The sequence below is a fragment of the Coregonus clupeaformis genome, chromosome 1 (assembly GCF_020615455.1).
Source record: "Coregonus clupeaformis isolate EN_2021a chromosome 1, ASM2061545v1, whole genome shotgun sequence".
Lineage (NCBI taxonomy): Eukaryota > Metazoa > Chordata > Actinopteri > Salmoniformes > Salmonidae > Coregonus > Coregonus clupeaformis.
Window position 1 is genome coordinate 27,808,359 of NC_059192.1, and position 17,483 is coordinate 27,825,841.

A 17,483-nucleotide genomic window follows, 5' to 3' on the forward strand; every position below is an offset into this window, starting at 1 on the left:
GTCTTCCTTTCCTGTGGCGGTCCTCATGAGAGCCAGTTTCATCATAGCGCTTGATGGTTTTTGCGACTGTACTTGAAGAAACTTTCAAAGTTCGGATTGACTGACCTTCATGTTTTAAAGTAATGATGGACTGTCGTTTCTCTTTGCTTATTTGAGCTGTTCTTGCCATAATATGGACTTGGTCTTTTACCAAATAGGGCTATCTTCTGTATACCACCCCTACCTTGTCACAACACAACTGATTGTGCCCCCCACCCCTTAACCCCCTGTTTTCGTCATTGTAAGACATTGAAACAAAAAGATAATTTCAGAAATTGGAAATATGCACTTGGAAGACTGTGGATAAGAGTGTATGCTACGTGGATCATGTAAATGTAGTGTAGATATGTGTGAGCCATTTCCCCTCGGGGCCTCCCCAGTGACTTGCCTTTCATCCTGTTTAAGTCACTGTGGTTCTGTAGAAATAAAACATTACATCAGCATGTACTGAAGCAGTGATCTAACAAGGCTGAACTCACTTCCTTTGAAGAGCTACACTCACAGACACACACAAACATTTTCAGTCTGTATACAATCAACTCACACACACAAACACCAGCACACACAGCTGGTTGTGGCCAAACCAAGCTTTTACCTCACAGAGACCTTGAGTAATAGAGAGAGCTCAGTGTTAATCAGGCTCATTATGTGGTGCAATATTCATCACGTAACATCCCATCAACCCTATGAGAGCTGCGGAAACAGCATATGACAGCATACCGTACCATGGTAACTGTGGAAACGATGGTAACTATCCAATTAGACCAGCATTGCCTATAGTATTGTCACAACAGCGGTTTCTCCCCTCTTCTGTTTTTGTGCATTTCTGTTGAGCCAACTTAGGCAATGTTTTTGAAAATATAAACAAAAAGCACCACAAACAAATAGAGCCGTTTGCTTTCTGGGAGAATTGTTTGAAAATTACCCATAACCTCAGAATTTAACTAGGAAATGTTTTACATTCAAAACTTGCAGAGTTTTAATTCTGTCAGTTCAGGACATGAGTTCTCATCGGCCAAATTTCAAAGACACCCTATTTCCAATTGGTTTCTACTTTTGCCACCAAATGTCGTTCACTACAGTAGACAGGGAATAGGGTGTCATTTGAGCCACAGTCCATTTAGAGTAATAGACCAATTTTCTACTCAGTGAATTGAATTCTAATGGACTTCCTTATTGTTCTGTGTTGATGGCAGCTATGTGATGATGATGCCCTTTAAGCGGCAGGCGCTGGTGGAGTTTGAGATGGTGGAGTGTGCTGATAAGTGTGTGGCGTGTGGCAGTAGCGAGGCAGTCTACATCGCAGGCCAGCAGGCCTTCTTCAACTACTCCACCAGCAAGAGGATCACCCGGCCCACCAACTCAGACAACCCCAACAGTGGCAACAAAGTCCTGCTCCTGTCAATCCAGAATCCCCTCTACCCCATCACCACGGTAAGAACATGGTAACAGTACGTGACTCCTGGCATGGAGTCAGTGCTGAAAATTCATACTGTATTACACAATAGCATCACAGCAGTAACAGTAATTAACTTGCTCCGTGCCACCCTCCTGGCACTGTATGCATACTATATCCTCACCATGGTAACAGTACAGACCAAGAGTACCTCATTATTGCCCATGTTAACAGTAGTCAAGTGAATATATGAATCATAAGCATTGGGTATTATCATAGAACTGTAGGATTTATTTTTGTACTCTTTCTTGCTCTCTCACTCCCTTTCTACCTCTCTATGTTACCCTCTCTCTTTCATTCTCTCTCTCTCTCTCTGTCTACCTCTCTCTCCTAATGCGAGCAGAGAGGCTACATTTAGAAAGTAGTGTTTAAAAATTTTTTTTGGCTGTTTCGAGGTTAATTTCCCCCTGAGTTTGTGCATATCTCCTACCATACCCCCATCTATCGCCCCCTTTCTCTCTCACCTCCCACTGCTCTCTTTCTCTCCCCCCCCCCCCTCTCAGGTTGTATTGATAGATAGAGAGGGCTCTCCGCGCGGTGCCTGTAGTGTTCAGATAGCATGTGTCTGATGTAGGGCTGACCCCATTTAGTCGACTGGATGATTGTTTGGTATGCTGTAATAAAGGCTTTACACTTTTTTTTGTTAGAACGGCCTCTCTGTTATTACTTATCATTTATTTAGTGTTGTTTACACTCTTCCAAATTGTCAGAAAAATAATATTTATAATAATAATAACCCTCCTTTTTCTTGATCTCCTTCTTATTGTTATTATTACTATTATTATTATGATCATCATTATTATAATAAGTAATGTCGTTATCATTAGTATGCTTATATAGCAGCCTTGTATAACCACCATCGAGCTGTAGGCCTAAGAGCGCATCCTGTTTAGTCTTACCGTAACTTAGGCCAATATTTCAATACTTATATAGGCTACTGTATCAAACAATCATTCATTCGTTCATATCATAACACAGCATTCGAGTCATTCATGATTTGAAATGCAATCAAGTATTTTTGTTTTAAAATAACACAGCGACCCTTGAATAATTAGTGTAAACAATAAATAAACCGTTCCATATCGGCAATTGCATTCACGAATGCATGCGACTGTTTTTAGTCTTTGCTGTAATAAAGGCTTTCCAAATATATAAATAAAATAATAATTACAATAGAGTCTCTGGTACGTTTATAATTTATTTAGTGTTGTTTACATTGTTCCAAACAGTCAGAAAAATTATATTGTAATTGTAAGGTTCTGTATTTACATTTACATTTTAGTCATTTAGCAGACGCTCTTATCCAGAGCGACTTACAGTTAGTGAGTGTATACATCATTTATTTGTATTTTTTTCATACCCCCCCCCGTGGGAAACGAACCCACAACCCTGGCGTTGCAAACGCCATGCTCTACCAACTGAGCTACATCCCTGCCAGCCATTCCCTCCCCTACCCTGGACGACGCTTGGCCAATTGTGCGCCGCCCCATGGGTCTCCCGGTCGCGGCCGGCTATGACAGAGCCTGGATTCGAACCAGGATCTCTAGTGGCACAGCTAGCACTGCGATGCAGTGCCTTAGACCACTGCGCCACTCGGGAGACTTATTTGTTTTCTTAGTTCACCTTGTGTTCTTGTACGTAGCCCTGTTTCTTTGTGTTCTTGAACGTAGCCCTGTCTTTCATTTTTGTTCATTGATTTCACCTGTGTTAGTTACTCACCTGGTCTCATCAGCTCCTTATTTAGTTCAGTTCTTTCTGTTTGTGCCTTGTGAGGTGTTGTTTGTTTTGACTCTACTAAGCCTTTTCCTAGCTCGTTTGTGAGAACCAGTTTTAGCCTTCAGTCCTAGTTTTGTTTCACCTGCCTGTTTGCCTACCTGTGTATGACCATTGCCTGCCTGTGACCACGATTCCTGCCTTCTGCGAAGGCGTAATAAACACCTGCCGCACTCTGCACATGAATCTACACCTTTTTCTCCCTGAGTATTCATTACAGTAATCTAACAGCACCTGTTTGGTAGACATAATATGCACGCAGCGCTCCTTACCTTCTTTTTCTTGATCTCCAGTATTTTCAAATGTATTCCACACATCTGACTTCCCCTTTACCTCCTGAGCAACCAAACAAATGAGGGATTTCGATAACAGAACTTTTCAGTCAGAAATGGTTGTAATTATTTTGCAGGTTCAGCAACACAGGCTGCGCTATACACACTGATGGTGTGTGGTGGTTGCTGCAGCAGAGAGGAGAGAGAGACAACGGGTGCTAGTCACACAGTCACTTGCTGTCCTTTTTTTTTTAACATAGCGCAACAAGTCTGAGCCCGGCCCGGCACAATCAAATAAATTGCGGTCGGACTGCCTCTAGTCATCTGTGTGTCTTTAATTATTTCATCGAACAGTGCACTTAAAGCATCAGACAAGCTCAGTGCATATAGTTGATTTGATTAAAACACATAGGATGTGTCTATGTGTTTTAACATAGGATGTGTCTATATATATATATATGGAAAAATACACGTTTTACAATTTTGACCAATCGATTGGTCGAAAGATCAGACTACTCTGGGTCGACCAAGATGTTTTTTAGTCAAGGACAGCCCTAGGCTGATGATAAGAATACCAGGAAGCTCAGGTATATCAGTCTTCCTCAGATATGGATGCACAAATAGGCTGAGAAAGCATCAAGCCTTACGCTGTCTCACTCCAGCTGAGCAGAGAGGAAATAACACACGCCACAACCAAGATAAATGTGCAAAGACCTAGATAGGTTTGAATGATGTTATTATTGAGTCAAAAAGAGGCATATTGTCTGATTAGAGAGACACAGACACTGTGTTAGAACATACAAGCATAGAAGTATGACAACACACACTAAAGGACTGATAGATGTATGTACATAGATATATACACGCTTCCTTATAGACAGACACAATGCCATAGATAGTGTCTTATATCAAGACCAATGGTACTTTAAATAAATGGATAGCATATAGGTTCCTGCGTCCAGATTGCATCCTCTCTACTCTAAGCACACACAGATGTTCCTACTTTATTGAAGTCTCACATAAACACTCGTTCTCATTATTCCACCAATTTCACACAGTAACCTCTCAAATATTGTGAACAAATTTGTCACAGGCTGGTATATTGTCTTCGGTGGTGTAGGTATCAGGGAGAAATGCAGTTTTAATTGGAGCATTTATCTTCCAGCTGCAGCCTTGGTGAGAGCTGACTAAAGCCTTCTGTGTGTCTCCATCTCTTGTCTCCAAGGATGTTCTCTACACAGTGTGCAACCCCATAGGCAGTGTAATGCGCATCGTCATCTTCAAACGCAACGGCATCCAGGCCATGGTGGAATATCCTTTCTGTCTAGCTGGTTGGCTGGCTGGCTGGCTGTTAGGGTGTGAGTGTGAGTGGTGGAGGGTGTGGCCATAAGAAAGGCATCCCCAGGTCAAATTATTCAACGAGCGTAGATTTGTTTTTGTTGATGGTTTTAGAGGTTTAATAACTGCTATCTGGGGACTTGTAATTGTACATTGAGGCTTGAGGTTATTTGGTTGTGTTGCTGTTGTCCTTAACTCTCCCTCCTCACATTTGAGTCCATCGAGTGCGCTCAGAAAGCTAAGGCTGCTCTCAATGGAGCCGACATCTACGCCGGCTGCTGCACCTTAAAAATAGAATATGCAAGGGTAAGTCTATATTCACCACACACAATACATACATAATGCTTAGCAACTAGATTTTGTTTAAAACGCCGGAGCACTTCTTGATGATCAGCCTCAGCATGCAACATATCTGTTGTTTCCCTCCTGTAGCCAACTCGCTTGAACGTGATCAGAAATGACAACGAGAGCTGGGACTACACAAAGCCTTACCTGGTCCGAAGAGGTAAGATTCTGCACCTTGTTCTGTAGGCTATGGAGCGCTCTCATTGTGTAGAAGCTGCTGAGTTAGGGCTACAGGCTGCCATATAGGGCTCTCATTGTTTCAGAGTGTCCATGGGCAGCCTGCAGGGCAGAGTCAGGTTTTCCTCCCTCTGACTTAGTCACTTTATCTGAAATCTGCCCAGGCTGCAAACAGAACGGCAGGAGAGGAGCGGTAAGGATATCAAAGAAGTGTGGCTGTTTCTCTTCTCATTCCTCACAAGCTGTAGATAGATCCGCGCTGAGCTGAGAGAGAGAGAGAGAGAGAGAGAGAGAGAGAGAGAGAGAGAGTTGGACTGTTTGTCTTGAGTTTAGTCTGCATCAGCTGAAATGAGACAGAGAAATTGTGATACTTCTCTTTAACATGTGCTAACTTGAGACAGAGAGATACTGAGTCAGAGGCTGAGGAGGGCACAGTGGTTTTATTTTATTTTTATTTAACTATAGAAATGTTATAGTAGCAAAGATGCTGTTGGAAAAAATAGCAGAGATATGGCCTGTTGTTGGCTGCCCCTCTTTACTACCCCCCCAATCCCACCCTGTCTATGTGAAGTCATCATTGTGACTGTAGCATCCCCTATTGGGAGGTGGTTAAGGACCAGTATGGACCACAGACCTGCAGTCAACCAAGCCAACACAAGACCGACCCACTGCGCGTCCTTCTCCAAGCAACACACTCTCACATCCGTCTCTCACAAGCCTGCACCTGCCGCCCATGGGAATAGAGAGACAGAGGGAGAAAGAGAAAAAAGAGGGATGGACGACAGGCTGACCCTGCACAGCAACATGCATCCATCTTCACCCAAACCTCAAGGGAGAGGGAGAGAGACTACTCATTCATCCTGACCTCATGCAACCTCAACATCAACACGCCCAGGACAACCCGCCAGTGCCACCTCATGGCTGGAGGACTGACTGCTTTTAGACTCTTTAGACTGGACCTATTTTCTTCTATTGCTTGCGGCCTGATCTTATTCAGTCAGTGATCTGACTGGTTAAAACCCTTTATATTCCCTCACCAATTTAATTTTTTTATTTTACCTTTATTTAACTAGGCAAGTCAGTTAAGAACAAATTCTTATTTACAATGACGGCCTACACCAAATAATCAGTAGTAGAAATATTGATGTATTAGTCTATACTATCCCTAGTCTGGACATTGGAACATAAGTGTATTTCTCTCTTTGTCTTCTAGGCTGTGCAGAGATATGTATTCTATTAAGTCAGACAATATGCAAAATATCTCTGCTCTGTATTCTACTTAAACACCAAGGTGACACTATCTTCTACTGTAAGCTCTACTTTATATTATAATATTTCTGTCAGTGTCTATGTGTTGAAATGCCTACTGTAGCAGAGAGAACTGTTTAGATAAAATCCTGAACATTGAGTGTCTATTCTTGAATGCACTGTTAATGGAAGTACATTGTGTGGATAAAGAGAGTCACAGTTCCTTTTATGATTGTCTCAGCTCCTGCAATTTAAGTCCCAAGTCTTAGAGTTAAATCCTTACTAAAGTCACAGCTCTGTAAGAACTGGAGCCCCTCTATCAGAGACCCAACTTCTCTATCACTATCTGAAAGTCATTTCCCTGTGAAAGTCAGCCCCTTTTCTCCTAGTGCATCTATCTACTCAAACTAACCATGGGACATAGTCGACTGCTTAGTGGGTTCACCCTATGATTAATATCTCCCTTTACTGCATAGCTAAATGAGAACTCAGGCGATATGCTAACAAATTTGAAAGCCCAGTGAGAGTGAGTTAGCCTCCTGCTGGGGCGGCGTTCTTACGGCACTCAAATGTATCTCCAGCGTCCTCTGTGGACATCTCTCAAAGCTTCAGTACCATGCTGCGCTCCGCTTACCTTAGAGGAACATATCTTTTATTCACTTTAAAGCTCCCTCACACCTTTATTATACTGGGTATTGGATTGTATATCAGCATAACTATAAGTCATGGCTCTATCAGCTACTGTATAATGAAGTAACCCACACCTACAGTATATACTGTATCATCCGGTCTGTATCACCTGTCTTTATACAGAACCTATATACCTGGCATTTAGGAACAGGTGTCAACATGGTGTTACAACATGTTAGTGCTCGATGCTCTACGTGCAACAACATGGTGTCTTTTTCACACCCAAAGGGGACCAGCCAGAGAGGCTCTCTGTGACATCACGTCCCCTGTGAGGTGCCTTAGCCAAAGCAGGGTTCATATAGCTGTTGCCCACAGCGAAGATTAGCTGCCTTTTTAGCTAATAGTCCTCCGCAAGAAGACTTTGCTATGACTCTCATCCCCTGGCCCCTTTGGAGGAAATAGAATTTGACTTGGGTGGGGTAATAACTAGCCATTTAAACTGAAATTCTAACGGACCATTTCCAAACAAATGGAGGAAGTCAGCCAAGAAGAGAAGCAGTGGTTTATTTCTCTTATCATGCTCAGTGCACCAGTTGGGACTCATGATTGGCAAAGCAAATCTGTTCTCTGGTAACTTTACCTGGATAAATAAAGGTTGAGTGCACAGCATGGGTCTACAGTATCTCTGAGGGTGTTGTTAATGATGGATAGTTTTCCCTTCTTCTCCCCCCCAGAGGACGAGCAGAGGAGAGAGGGGTTTTGTGAGGCGTGGGGGGTGGATCTCAGGGTATAATAGATGCTGTTTGAGGCATGATTGTGGAGGGAGGGTGCATAGGGTGAGATGGTGGGAGGGGGGGTGATGGCTTCCGCTGGCACTGCAAACAGGGCGGTGAACCCTGCTGTACGCCCCTAATCTGCGACTGAAGGTCACTTTGACTGTCTGATGAGCGCTCTCTCACTTAATAATCCCCCTTATCATTTTACACCCATGCAGCATTTCAGTAGAGTGTGTGTGTGTGTGACTGTGACTTGGCATGGGGGGACTGTGGTGGATACCACAGGGCATCACCTAACCCCCCAACCACAGAGCTGACCTGGCTGCAATAGTTATATAGATTGGCTCCTGTAAGCTATAGTGGAGCATTACAGACTAATAAAGGAGTGGCGCAGCGGTCTATGCACTGCATCTCAGTGCTAGAGGTGTCCAGGCTGTATCACAATCCGGCCGTGATTGGGAGTCCCATAGGGTGGCGCACAATTGGCCCAGCATCGTCCGGGTTTGGCCGGGGTAGGCCGTCATTGTAAATAAGAATTTGATCTTAACTGACTTGCCTAGTTAAATAAAGGTTAAATAAAATAATAATAATTGTAAGTTATAGAGGGGCTTTTCAGTTGTAGAGGTAAAGTTCTTGAACTGAATAATTTGAGTTATATTATCTGGGCTTCCATGTAGATATACAGGAGCTCTGATTCATGGAAGGTTCCCACTGGGCACACACTGGTTGAATCAACATTTTCCCATGTCATTTCAATTACATTTCATTGAACCAACGTAGAATAAATGTTGAATTGACCTCTGTGCCCAGTGGGTTTCTTTTATCTGTTCAACTCTGTTATTAGTCTTCTATTTAGGGGCTCAGTTGGGACTGCTGTTGTGGGAGATGGAACTGCAGCTGCTCTTTGTCCATCCTGTGCCTCCATGCATCTCTCTGTGATTCTGTGGCAGATGTGAACTGACTGTATGATGATGCAACACAGGTTGATGTTGTGCAGTTGTGCTGAAAGAGACAACCTGTGCCAGTAAAGCCAAGACCTCAGTGAGAGGGTTGCTGACTGTTCACGCTAGTGATGTAATTCAGGTACTTTTCCTCCACCAATCTTTGTATAAAAATGTAACAATGTTTTCCCCCCGTTTAAAATGTGCCCTTTGTTTTTTATTTTATTTTTGAATCTTCTCCACTGTTCCTTGTCTATAGATTGCTGAAGGATTTAAATTGTATTTTGTAAATTAAATTGCCATTGTGGTTAACTGTAGACCTACTTCAGGCCTACATGTATTGGTGTCTCCTTCTCTCTGTGTGTAATAGTACAACATAGTAATACTGTTAAAATAGTATAGCATAGTACTACTGTTCAAAATGCATGGTAAAGATACAACTGTGGATGCATTGAAGTCCTTCTAATGCACAGTATTACCAGAATTTATATTCTGGTATCAATTCATATAATTTTTCCATATGTCGTTTTGAATTTTCATTATTGTGCCCAATGCCTATAGTACTGTTACTATGTGAACTTGTAAATGAATGTAAAAAGTCAACAGAGTTGGGGTATCACCAGTGTACTCAGACTCACCTGTAATGTCACAGGGTTTCTGTCGCTTCTCTAATTATAATATGCTTATTTACCTCCAATGACCTTTTTATCCGCATGTCTATTTGAATAGCTCCTATTTGAATGTGCAGCCCAGAGCCATTTTCCTCATATTGTCTCCCTATGCTGTGAATGTGTTGATGTTTCAGAGCGTGGGAAGGGCAGGCAGAGACAGGCCATACTAGGGGAGCACCCGTCCTCTTACGGAGACAATGGATACGGTAAGATCCCCCCCTCCTAACCCCAGCACCAAAACACTACCCTATTACTCAGTGTGCCAACCATATCCCTCTTTAATGTGGCCCTCTTTTGATGTCACGTAGGTTGATACATTGCTATGTTTTCATTGATAAAGCTCTTTTACAAAAAGTCCCACTGTACCTAACATCTTTACTAAACTTTAGACATATCAGTACCACACCCGGGCTCAGGGATGGCTAACTCTGGAAATTCCTTTGCTCTCTACTGAGTTAGGTAAATTAGCTTCTTCTTGCACCTTATTTGTGGAAAAATCTTCAAAATGTTCTTAAATTTGATGTTTTGGTGCCTCTAGGGTAATTCAGAAGGCTGATTGAGGACCTTATTACTGATTAATGTGTTTGTTTTTTATTACCGTGTTTTTCTTTCTTTCTTGCATTTTGTATTTATATTTTAATGAGTCTATTTTCTGTAATTTATGTAATTCAGGGTTCACCTGGAAAAGAGACCTTGGTCTCAGTATGACTCCCTGATAAAATACAGTGGAGAAAAAAAGTATTTAATCAGCCACCAATTGTGCAAGTTCTCCCACTTAAAAAGATGAGAGAGGCCTGTAATTTTCATCATAGGTACACGTCAACTATGACAGACAAAATTAGGAAAAGAAATCCAGAAAATCACATTGTAGGATTTTTCATGAATTTATTTGCAAATTATGGTGGAAAATAAGTATTTGGTCAATAACAAAAGTTTCTCAATACTTTGTTATATACCCTTTGTTGGCAATGACACAGGTCAAACGTTTTCTGTAAGTCTTCACAAGGTTTTCACACACTGTTGCTGGTATTTTGGCCCATTCCTCCATGCAGTTCTCCTCTAGAGCAGTGATGTTTTGGGGCTGTCACTGGGCAACACAGACTTTCAACTCCCTCCAAAGATTTTCTATGGGGTTGAGATCTGGAGACTGGCTAGGCCACTCCAGGACCTTGAAATGCTTCTTACGAAGCCACTCCTTCTTTGCCCGGGCGGTGTGTTTGGGATCATTGTCATGCTGAAAGACCCAGCCACGTTTCATCTTCAATGCCCTTGCTGATGGAAGGAGGTTTTCACTCAAAATCTCACGATACATGGCCCCATTCATTCTTTCCTTTACACGGATCAGTCGTCCTGGTCCCTTTGCAGAAAAACAGCCCCAAAGCATGATGTTTCCACCCCCATGCTTCACAGTAGGTATGGTGTTCTTTGGATGCAGCTCAGCATTCTTTGTCCTCCAAACACGACGAGTTGAGTTTTTACCAAAAAGTTCTATTTTGGTTTCATCTGACCATATGACATTCTCCCAATCCTCTTCTGGATCATCCAAATGCACTCTAGCACACATCAGACGGGCCTGGACATGTACTGGCTTAAGCAGGGGGACGCGTCTGGCACTGCAGGATTTGAGTCCCTGGCGACGTAGTGTGTTACTGATGGTAGGTTTTGTTACTTTGGTCCCAGCTCTCTGTAGGTCATTCACTAGGTCCCCCCGTGTGGTTCTGGGATTTTTGCTCTCCGTTCTTGTGATCATTTTGACCCCACGGGGTGAGATCTTGCGTGGAGCCCCAGATCGAGGGAGATTATCAGTGGTCTTGTATGTCTTCCATTTCATAATAATTGCTCCCACAGTTGATTTCTTCAAACCAAGCTGCTTACCTATTGCAGATTCAGTCTTCCCAGCCTGGTGCAGGTCTACAATTTTGTTTCTGGTGTCCTTTGACAGCTCTTTGGTCTTGGCCATAGTGGAGTTTGGAGTGTGACTGTTTGAGGTTGTGGACAGGTGTCTTTTATACTGATAACAAGTTCAAACAGGTGCCATTAATACAGGTAACGAGTGGAGGACAGAGGAGCCTCTTAAAGAAGACGTTACAGGTCTGTGAGAGCCAGAAATCTTGCTTGTTTGTAGGTGACCAAATAATTATTTTCCACCATAATTTGCAAATAAATTCATTAAAAATCCTACAATGTGATTTTCTGGATTTTATTTTCTAATTTTGTCTGTCATAGTTGACGTGTACCTATGATGAAAATTACAGGCCTCTCTCATCTTTTTAAGTGGGAGAACTTGCACAATTGGTGGCTGACTAAATACTTTTTTTCCCCACTGTAAAGGTTAAATAAATAAATATCGGCCTCCTTCATCTCTATGTCACACATACTGCTACATTATCCACACTATCCACACAGACATCTACCTTATCCACACTCTATCCACACTTCCCACACACCCCTACTGCTCAGATGGAGGGTGTAGATTCTCAACCCTATCTGAAGGTGATAGGAGTAGAGACCTCCAACCCTGCTTTGTCTCAAGAGGCTAGTAGGGAAACATAAAACACATCTCCACACTCCTTTCACCATCAGGGTTGTGTTCATGAGGACCAAACAGGACAGGAAAGTAGGAGCTGATCTCCTCCGTTTCAAAATGTTTTCTCCTGTTTCATGCCTACTGAGCACAACCCAGGTGGAAGTGAAAGTTGTAACCTGCTCCTCCTTTCCCCTTGTGTTATGTATTCCAGGGTCACACTGCCCCCTGCTGCCTCTCCCGGGGAACAGCAGGTACAAGCTGAGCTCCCACGACATCCCAGAGGTGGTGGCTTACCCCCTGCCCCAGAGCTCCTCCTACAACAACCACGGCTCCAGCTCTGTTGCTATGGTGAGCGGCCTGCACCCCGGCAAGATGAACTGCACCCGCATCTTCAACCTCTTCTGTCTCTATGGCAACATCGAAAAGGTCAGCAGGGGGGCCCACCTGAGCAGGAATTTAAGGGCATCCATGTGTGTGTTTCTGATAGTTTGTGTGTGAATGAACATTTCATTGATCTTTCTTCTTTTTTGGGGGGGGGGGTCAGTGTGTGTTATTCTGTTTGAAGTATTTCTGTTTGAAGTAGGTGTTGCTAAAGGTGTGTGTATCTATGGAGTATTTGAGGTTGGCTGTGCACATAATGTCTGAATCTGTTTGTGTGGCAGGTGAAGTTCATGAAGAGTGTCCCAGGCACTGCCCTAGTAGAGATGGGGGATGAGTATGCAGTGGACAGGGCCATCACTCACCTCAACAGCATCAAGGTGTTTGGCAAGAGGCTCAACGTCTGGTGAGTATCCTTGTTAGTACATTAGAGGGAAGCTTAGGACCTGCAGTATTCAACCACGTAATTAATATTATTGTCTACTATCTAGTATCTTATTACTCTTTCTCTGTCTTCAACTCCCTCCCTCTGCATTTCTCTCTTCCTCATTTTTCTCTCTCTCTCCCCCTCTCCTCTCCCTCTCTTCAGTGTGTCCAAGCAGCATGCTGTCATCCCCAGCCAGGTGTTTGAGCTGGAGGATGGCAGCAGCAGCTATAAGGACTTTGCCATGACCAGGAACAACCGCTTCACCAGTCAAGGCCAGGCCTCCAAGAACATCATCCAGCCACCCTCCTGTGTGTTGCATTACTACAACGTCCCCCCCTGCATCTCTGAGGACCAGCTACTGAGGGTAGGGCTGTGATGATGACTATGGTGGAGATAGGGTGTGAGCAGAGGCCTAAACAGAGGGGTTGAAGGTCAAGGCTAGAGGACGGGATGGAGGGAGTAAGGTTATGATTAACTCCCATAAGTCCATCCCTTTGTACTGCACTACTGCAAATCCCTCCTGGCATCTGAAAGTACCAGCTGCTGAGTGTATGGCTGGGATGGCAGGGTAGGAATTGGGTATGGGGAAGGGTTTCTGAGGTCCATATGGGGTAATCCTGTGTGCTGAACTATTACAAGCCCCTCCCCCTACATTTCCGAGGGCCAGACGGATCTTGGGTATGTGGTTGGAATGAGGGTGCATGTCTAATATTTTGTCAATAGAACTAAGAGGTGAATTTAGCCTGCTACTCTTTTGCTGCACAATTACAATAGCTTGCATAGAAGAAGACGACCACTGATGCTTCTGCCTGTCACTCACTGTCAAAGATCTTTGTAGTTTGACTGATACTAAAGAGCTCCATCTTGTGGAGGTGGTTAAAATCCAGCAGTAATGTCTCACAACAACCTTCAAATCAAATCACATGCGCCGAATACAACAGGTGTAGACCTTACAGTGAAATGCTTACTTACAAGCCCTTAACCAACAAAGCAGTTTTAAGAAAGAATACCAAATAATGCAAATAGTCTGGGTAGCCATTTGATTAGATGTTCAAGAGTCTTATGGCTTGGGGGTAGAAGCTGTTTAGAAGCCTCTTGGACCTAGACTTGGCGCTCCGGTACCGCTTGCCGTGTGGTAGCAGAGAGAACAGTCTATGACTAGGGTGGCTGGAGTCTTTGACAATTTTTAGGGCCCTCTGACACTGCCTGGTATAGAGGTCCTGGATGGCAGGAAGCTTGGCCCCAGTGATGTACTGGGCCGTACGCACTACCCTCTTATTATAGTGCCTTGCGGTCGGAGGCCGAGCAGTTGCCATACTAGGGAGTGATGAAACCAGTCAGGATGCTCTCGATGGTGCAGCTGTAGAACGTTTTGAGGATCTGAGGACCCATGCCAAATATTTTCAGTCTCCTTCTTTTTCCTGTTGTCCATAATCATCTCCTTTATCTCAGCTGTTCTTTTTTTACAGTTATGCTCAGAGCATGATGTGCCAGGTTTCACCAAGTTCAAGATGTTTGATGCAAAGCGTAAGTTTGGCCTTTTCTTTCTCACTTTTTCCATTTGTGTGTGTTAGGTTGTTGAAGGAGTTAAGTTGTCTTTCTCTTCTCTCTTCTTGTCAGCCTCCTCCAAAACCATTTCTGGCTTGTTAGAGTTTGACTCCAAGACACACGCGGTCGAGGTCTTGACCGTTCTAAACCACTACCAGATCAGAATACCAAGTAAGTGACCAGATGGCCTTGCTTTCCTCAACAGTGACCGCACACTAGCACCAAACACTTGACTGTTAGTGGTCACTGTCAGCATGAGAACTGAGAGTGTCACATACAGTCAGAGAAATGCCCATAAAATTGGATTCAGACCAAACTTACATGAAGACCTGAAGACTTACTAATAAATATATCTCCTAAATCCTATCTAATAAAACAAATTTAAATATCAATCAGTGATTCATACAATTCAATCTGTCCCTTTACTGCACTGAAATAGCCATTCTTATTGCCAATCTATTTTTCCTGAGTGAAATAGCATGAGGGACATGTTATAAAATCCAAAGGGGAGAAAGCTGTCAATGCTGTCTGTTCTAGCAGCAGGTGGTTATTTTTCATATTATTTCTCCTGTAACTGTTGGTTGGCACCGCAGGTGTTTCAGCCTGGCCCTGTGGAATCAGTCGTTATCAGAGAGGGAGATTAGATGTATGTGTGTGTGTTTGTGTGTGTGTGCTTTAAGTGAGACAGAGGGAGCACACTAGGACAGGAGTCGCCACCATCTGCTGCACACCTTTTTATCTTCCCAGACCGGACATAATGCTCCTGTCTTCAGAATTCTCCCTGCCAATGTCCCCAGCAGAGTGTGCACGTGTGTGGGCATGCCATATGATCATGTGTGTTTGTTTATGTGTAAGGATATGTGTGAGTGTGTGTATAGTATGTGTGTAACCCAGTGTGTCTGACCTTTTCCAGATGGCTCTAACCCCTACACCCTGAAGCTGTGCTTCTCCACGTCCTCTCACCTCTAAGGACCACAGGACCAGTGCACCAGCAGGACTGAGCCAGAGCCCAGCAGGAGATGGAGAGAAGGCGAGAGAGAGGGAAGCGATGGAACTGGGGCGAACAGACTACTAAGCTAACAAGACACTGACAAAGAGGGCCCTCGTCCAGACTGACTGTCTCCCCTTGAAGTGGGGAAGACTACGGAAAGGCAAAAGTGTGAAACACTTGAGATTGCTGAAGAGGTTTTCTCTTGCACCTCTTATTTTGGAGTATTTTTTGTTCTCTTCGTTTTTTGTTGTCTCTGTATAGAGAGAGCCAATCAGAACTAAGAACTGAGAGATGACACCCTGTCTCTTCCCGGCATCCATTGGGGCTGAGCATGGTACCTTATCAGGTAAACCCTGAAAATACTTGTTGTGGACAGAATGAGATGACTTGTTCATTTTTGTGTTGTGTTTGAAGACTGAATAGAGGACATCCATTATGCCCATGCTGGTGAAGACTATCCAAGATGGTCGCCATATTTATGGGTTGACAGTGCTGCTTTTATGCTCAGCACATTCAGTTGAGCAGCAAAAACTCAGTCGGTACTTCAGTGGAACAATGTGTCAATATGAATTTTAAATCATACTGTAATATGTTAAACGTGTATAGAATTGAATTGGAAGTTCTGTTATGGGGGGGGGGGGTAATATCAATCTTATTTGAAGACATTGTGTCAGCAGGTGTTTTGCTTTGGAGTGGTATTTAATGATGCATTTGTATGATGTTTACACATGAAGAGCCCATGGTCTGTGTAGTATGTCAGTGTTTTGGGGCACTCTGTTTGAGTGTTAGTACTGGGTTCAGTGTTAGTATCATGGCTCGCCTGCACTGGTTCAGTGTCAGTAGTTTTGCACATTCAGACAGTTTTAGTGTTTAGTGGCACGCCGATATGTCTTATGTTCACAAATCGCTGTATCCAGAATCATTGTACATCAGCCCTAGCTCTTTCCCTGATTAATTAGCAAATATAGCAACAATGTTATGGAGATTTTTTAAATTTTTAATCCCTCAAATACCTAAGGTTATTTGGGAACAGCCCTGCCGAAGAGGGTAACAAATAATATAATTGTACAAATACTTTGTACAACAATTGTGGAATTCCATTTTACTTGCAAAATAAGGAAATTACATGTTAACACCAAATTCCATGGGTCTACTCTGTATATTGTACTGTATAACATTAGCAAATACATAGGTGTTATTCAACCTTTCTGCAAATAGCAGACTATAATATTTGCCACTACAGTGAAGGGTTATCCAGGCACAGGATCAGGGGTTGGTTGGTTCTGGATGCATCCTGAGAGTGTGACATTCATTAAACATTCAGCAGTCTCCAGATCCTCTTACATCTTATGATTCGATAATTGTTCCACATTGTGAGTTACATTTCAAAAGCCTTGAGTTACCTTAAACAGCAGTCTTGTGCTTAATTTAATGGTATCATCAAATGTAAGGAGGGTCTTAAATTCTCACTACACGCATGTTCAGGTAGGTAGTACCCATGATGTCCATGTCTGACTGGTCATTAAATGGCGTTGTGTCTATGTCTTTGTGGTGGATTTTGTGTTTGAGTTTGGTAATCTGTGCCAGTGATAGTCATTGGAGTGACACCAGAATAAAATATTAATGATCACTACTGATTGTGTCTCCAGCCCTATGAGCTTTGAGAACACACTCCCATGAATCATCTTAAACAAATGTCAGAGGATCCCTCTGCCCACAAATGTATCTCTGATGGCATAACTTGTGGAAATAGAATACTGCAGCCTTTTGGCTTTCTAGAGCCCCACTGTCAATAAAGGAAAGCAGGTTCAAACAGCGAAAGCTTTACTTTTCATGACTTGACAAAAAATAGATGTACATTTTAATGTGGAGAGAGCTGGTTGGGAGGCTGGGACAAAGGAAGTGGAAATGCAAGAATGAAAACTGAGGCACACACACACAGTAAC

General features: G+C 43.2%; 1 protein-coding gene across 2 annotated transcripts in view; it reads left to right on the forward strand.

The window, feature by feature from the left end:
• The window catches only part of LOC121571931 (heterogeneous nuclear ribonucleoprotein L-like), an 81,263-nt gene extending 64,089 nt beyond the window's left edge, over positions 1–17,174 (forward strand). Inside the window, exons 3-13 of one of the 2 annotated variants that reach the window (XM_045216237.1) lie at positions 1,236–1,473; positions 4,766–4,851; positions 5,088–5,184; positions 5,311–5,383; positions 9,792–9,872; positions 12,405–12,619; positions 12,856–12,977; positions 13,161–13,362; positions 14,468–14,525; positions 14,619–14,717; positions 15,460–17,174. In XM_045216237.1, the coding sequence (XP_045072172.1) occupies positions 1,236–1,473; positions 4,766–4,851; positions 5,088–5,184; positions 5,311–5,383; positions 9,792–9,872; positions 12,405–12,619; positions 12,856–12,977; positions 13,161–13,362; positions 14,468–14,525; positions 14,619–14,717; positions 15,460–15,515 (1,327 nt within the window). In that variant the 3' untranslated portion in view covers positions 15,516–17,174. The remainder of the gene's footprint in view (positions 1–1,235; positions 1,474–4,765; positions 4,852–5,087; positions 5,185–5,310; positions 5,384–9,791; positions 9,873–12,404; positions 12,620–12,855; positions 12,978–13,160; positions 13,363–14,467; positions 14,526–14,618; positions 14,718–15,459) is intronic. The other variant, XM_041883731.2, reaches the window with a different exon arrangement.
• Positions 17,175–17,483: the final 309 nt, after the last annotated feature.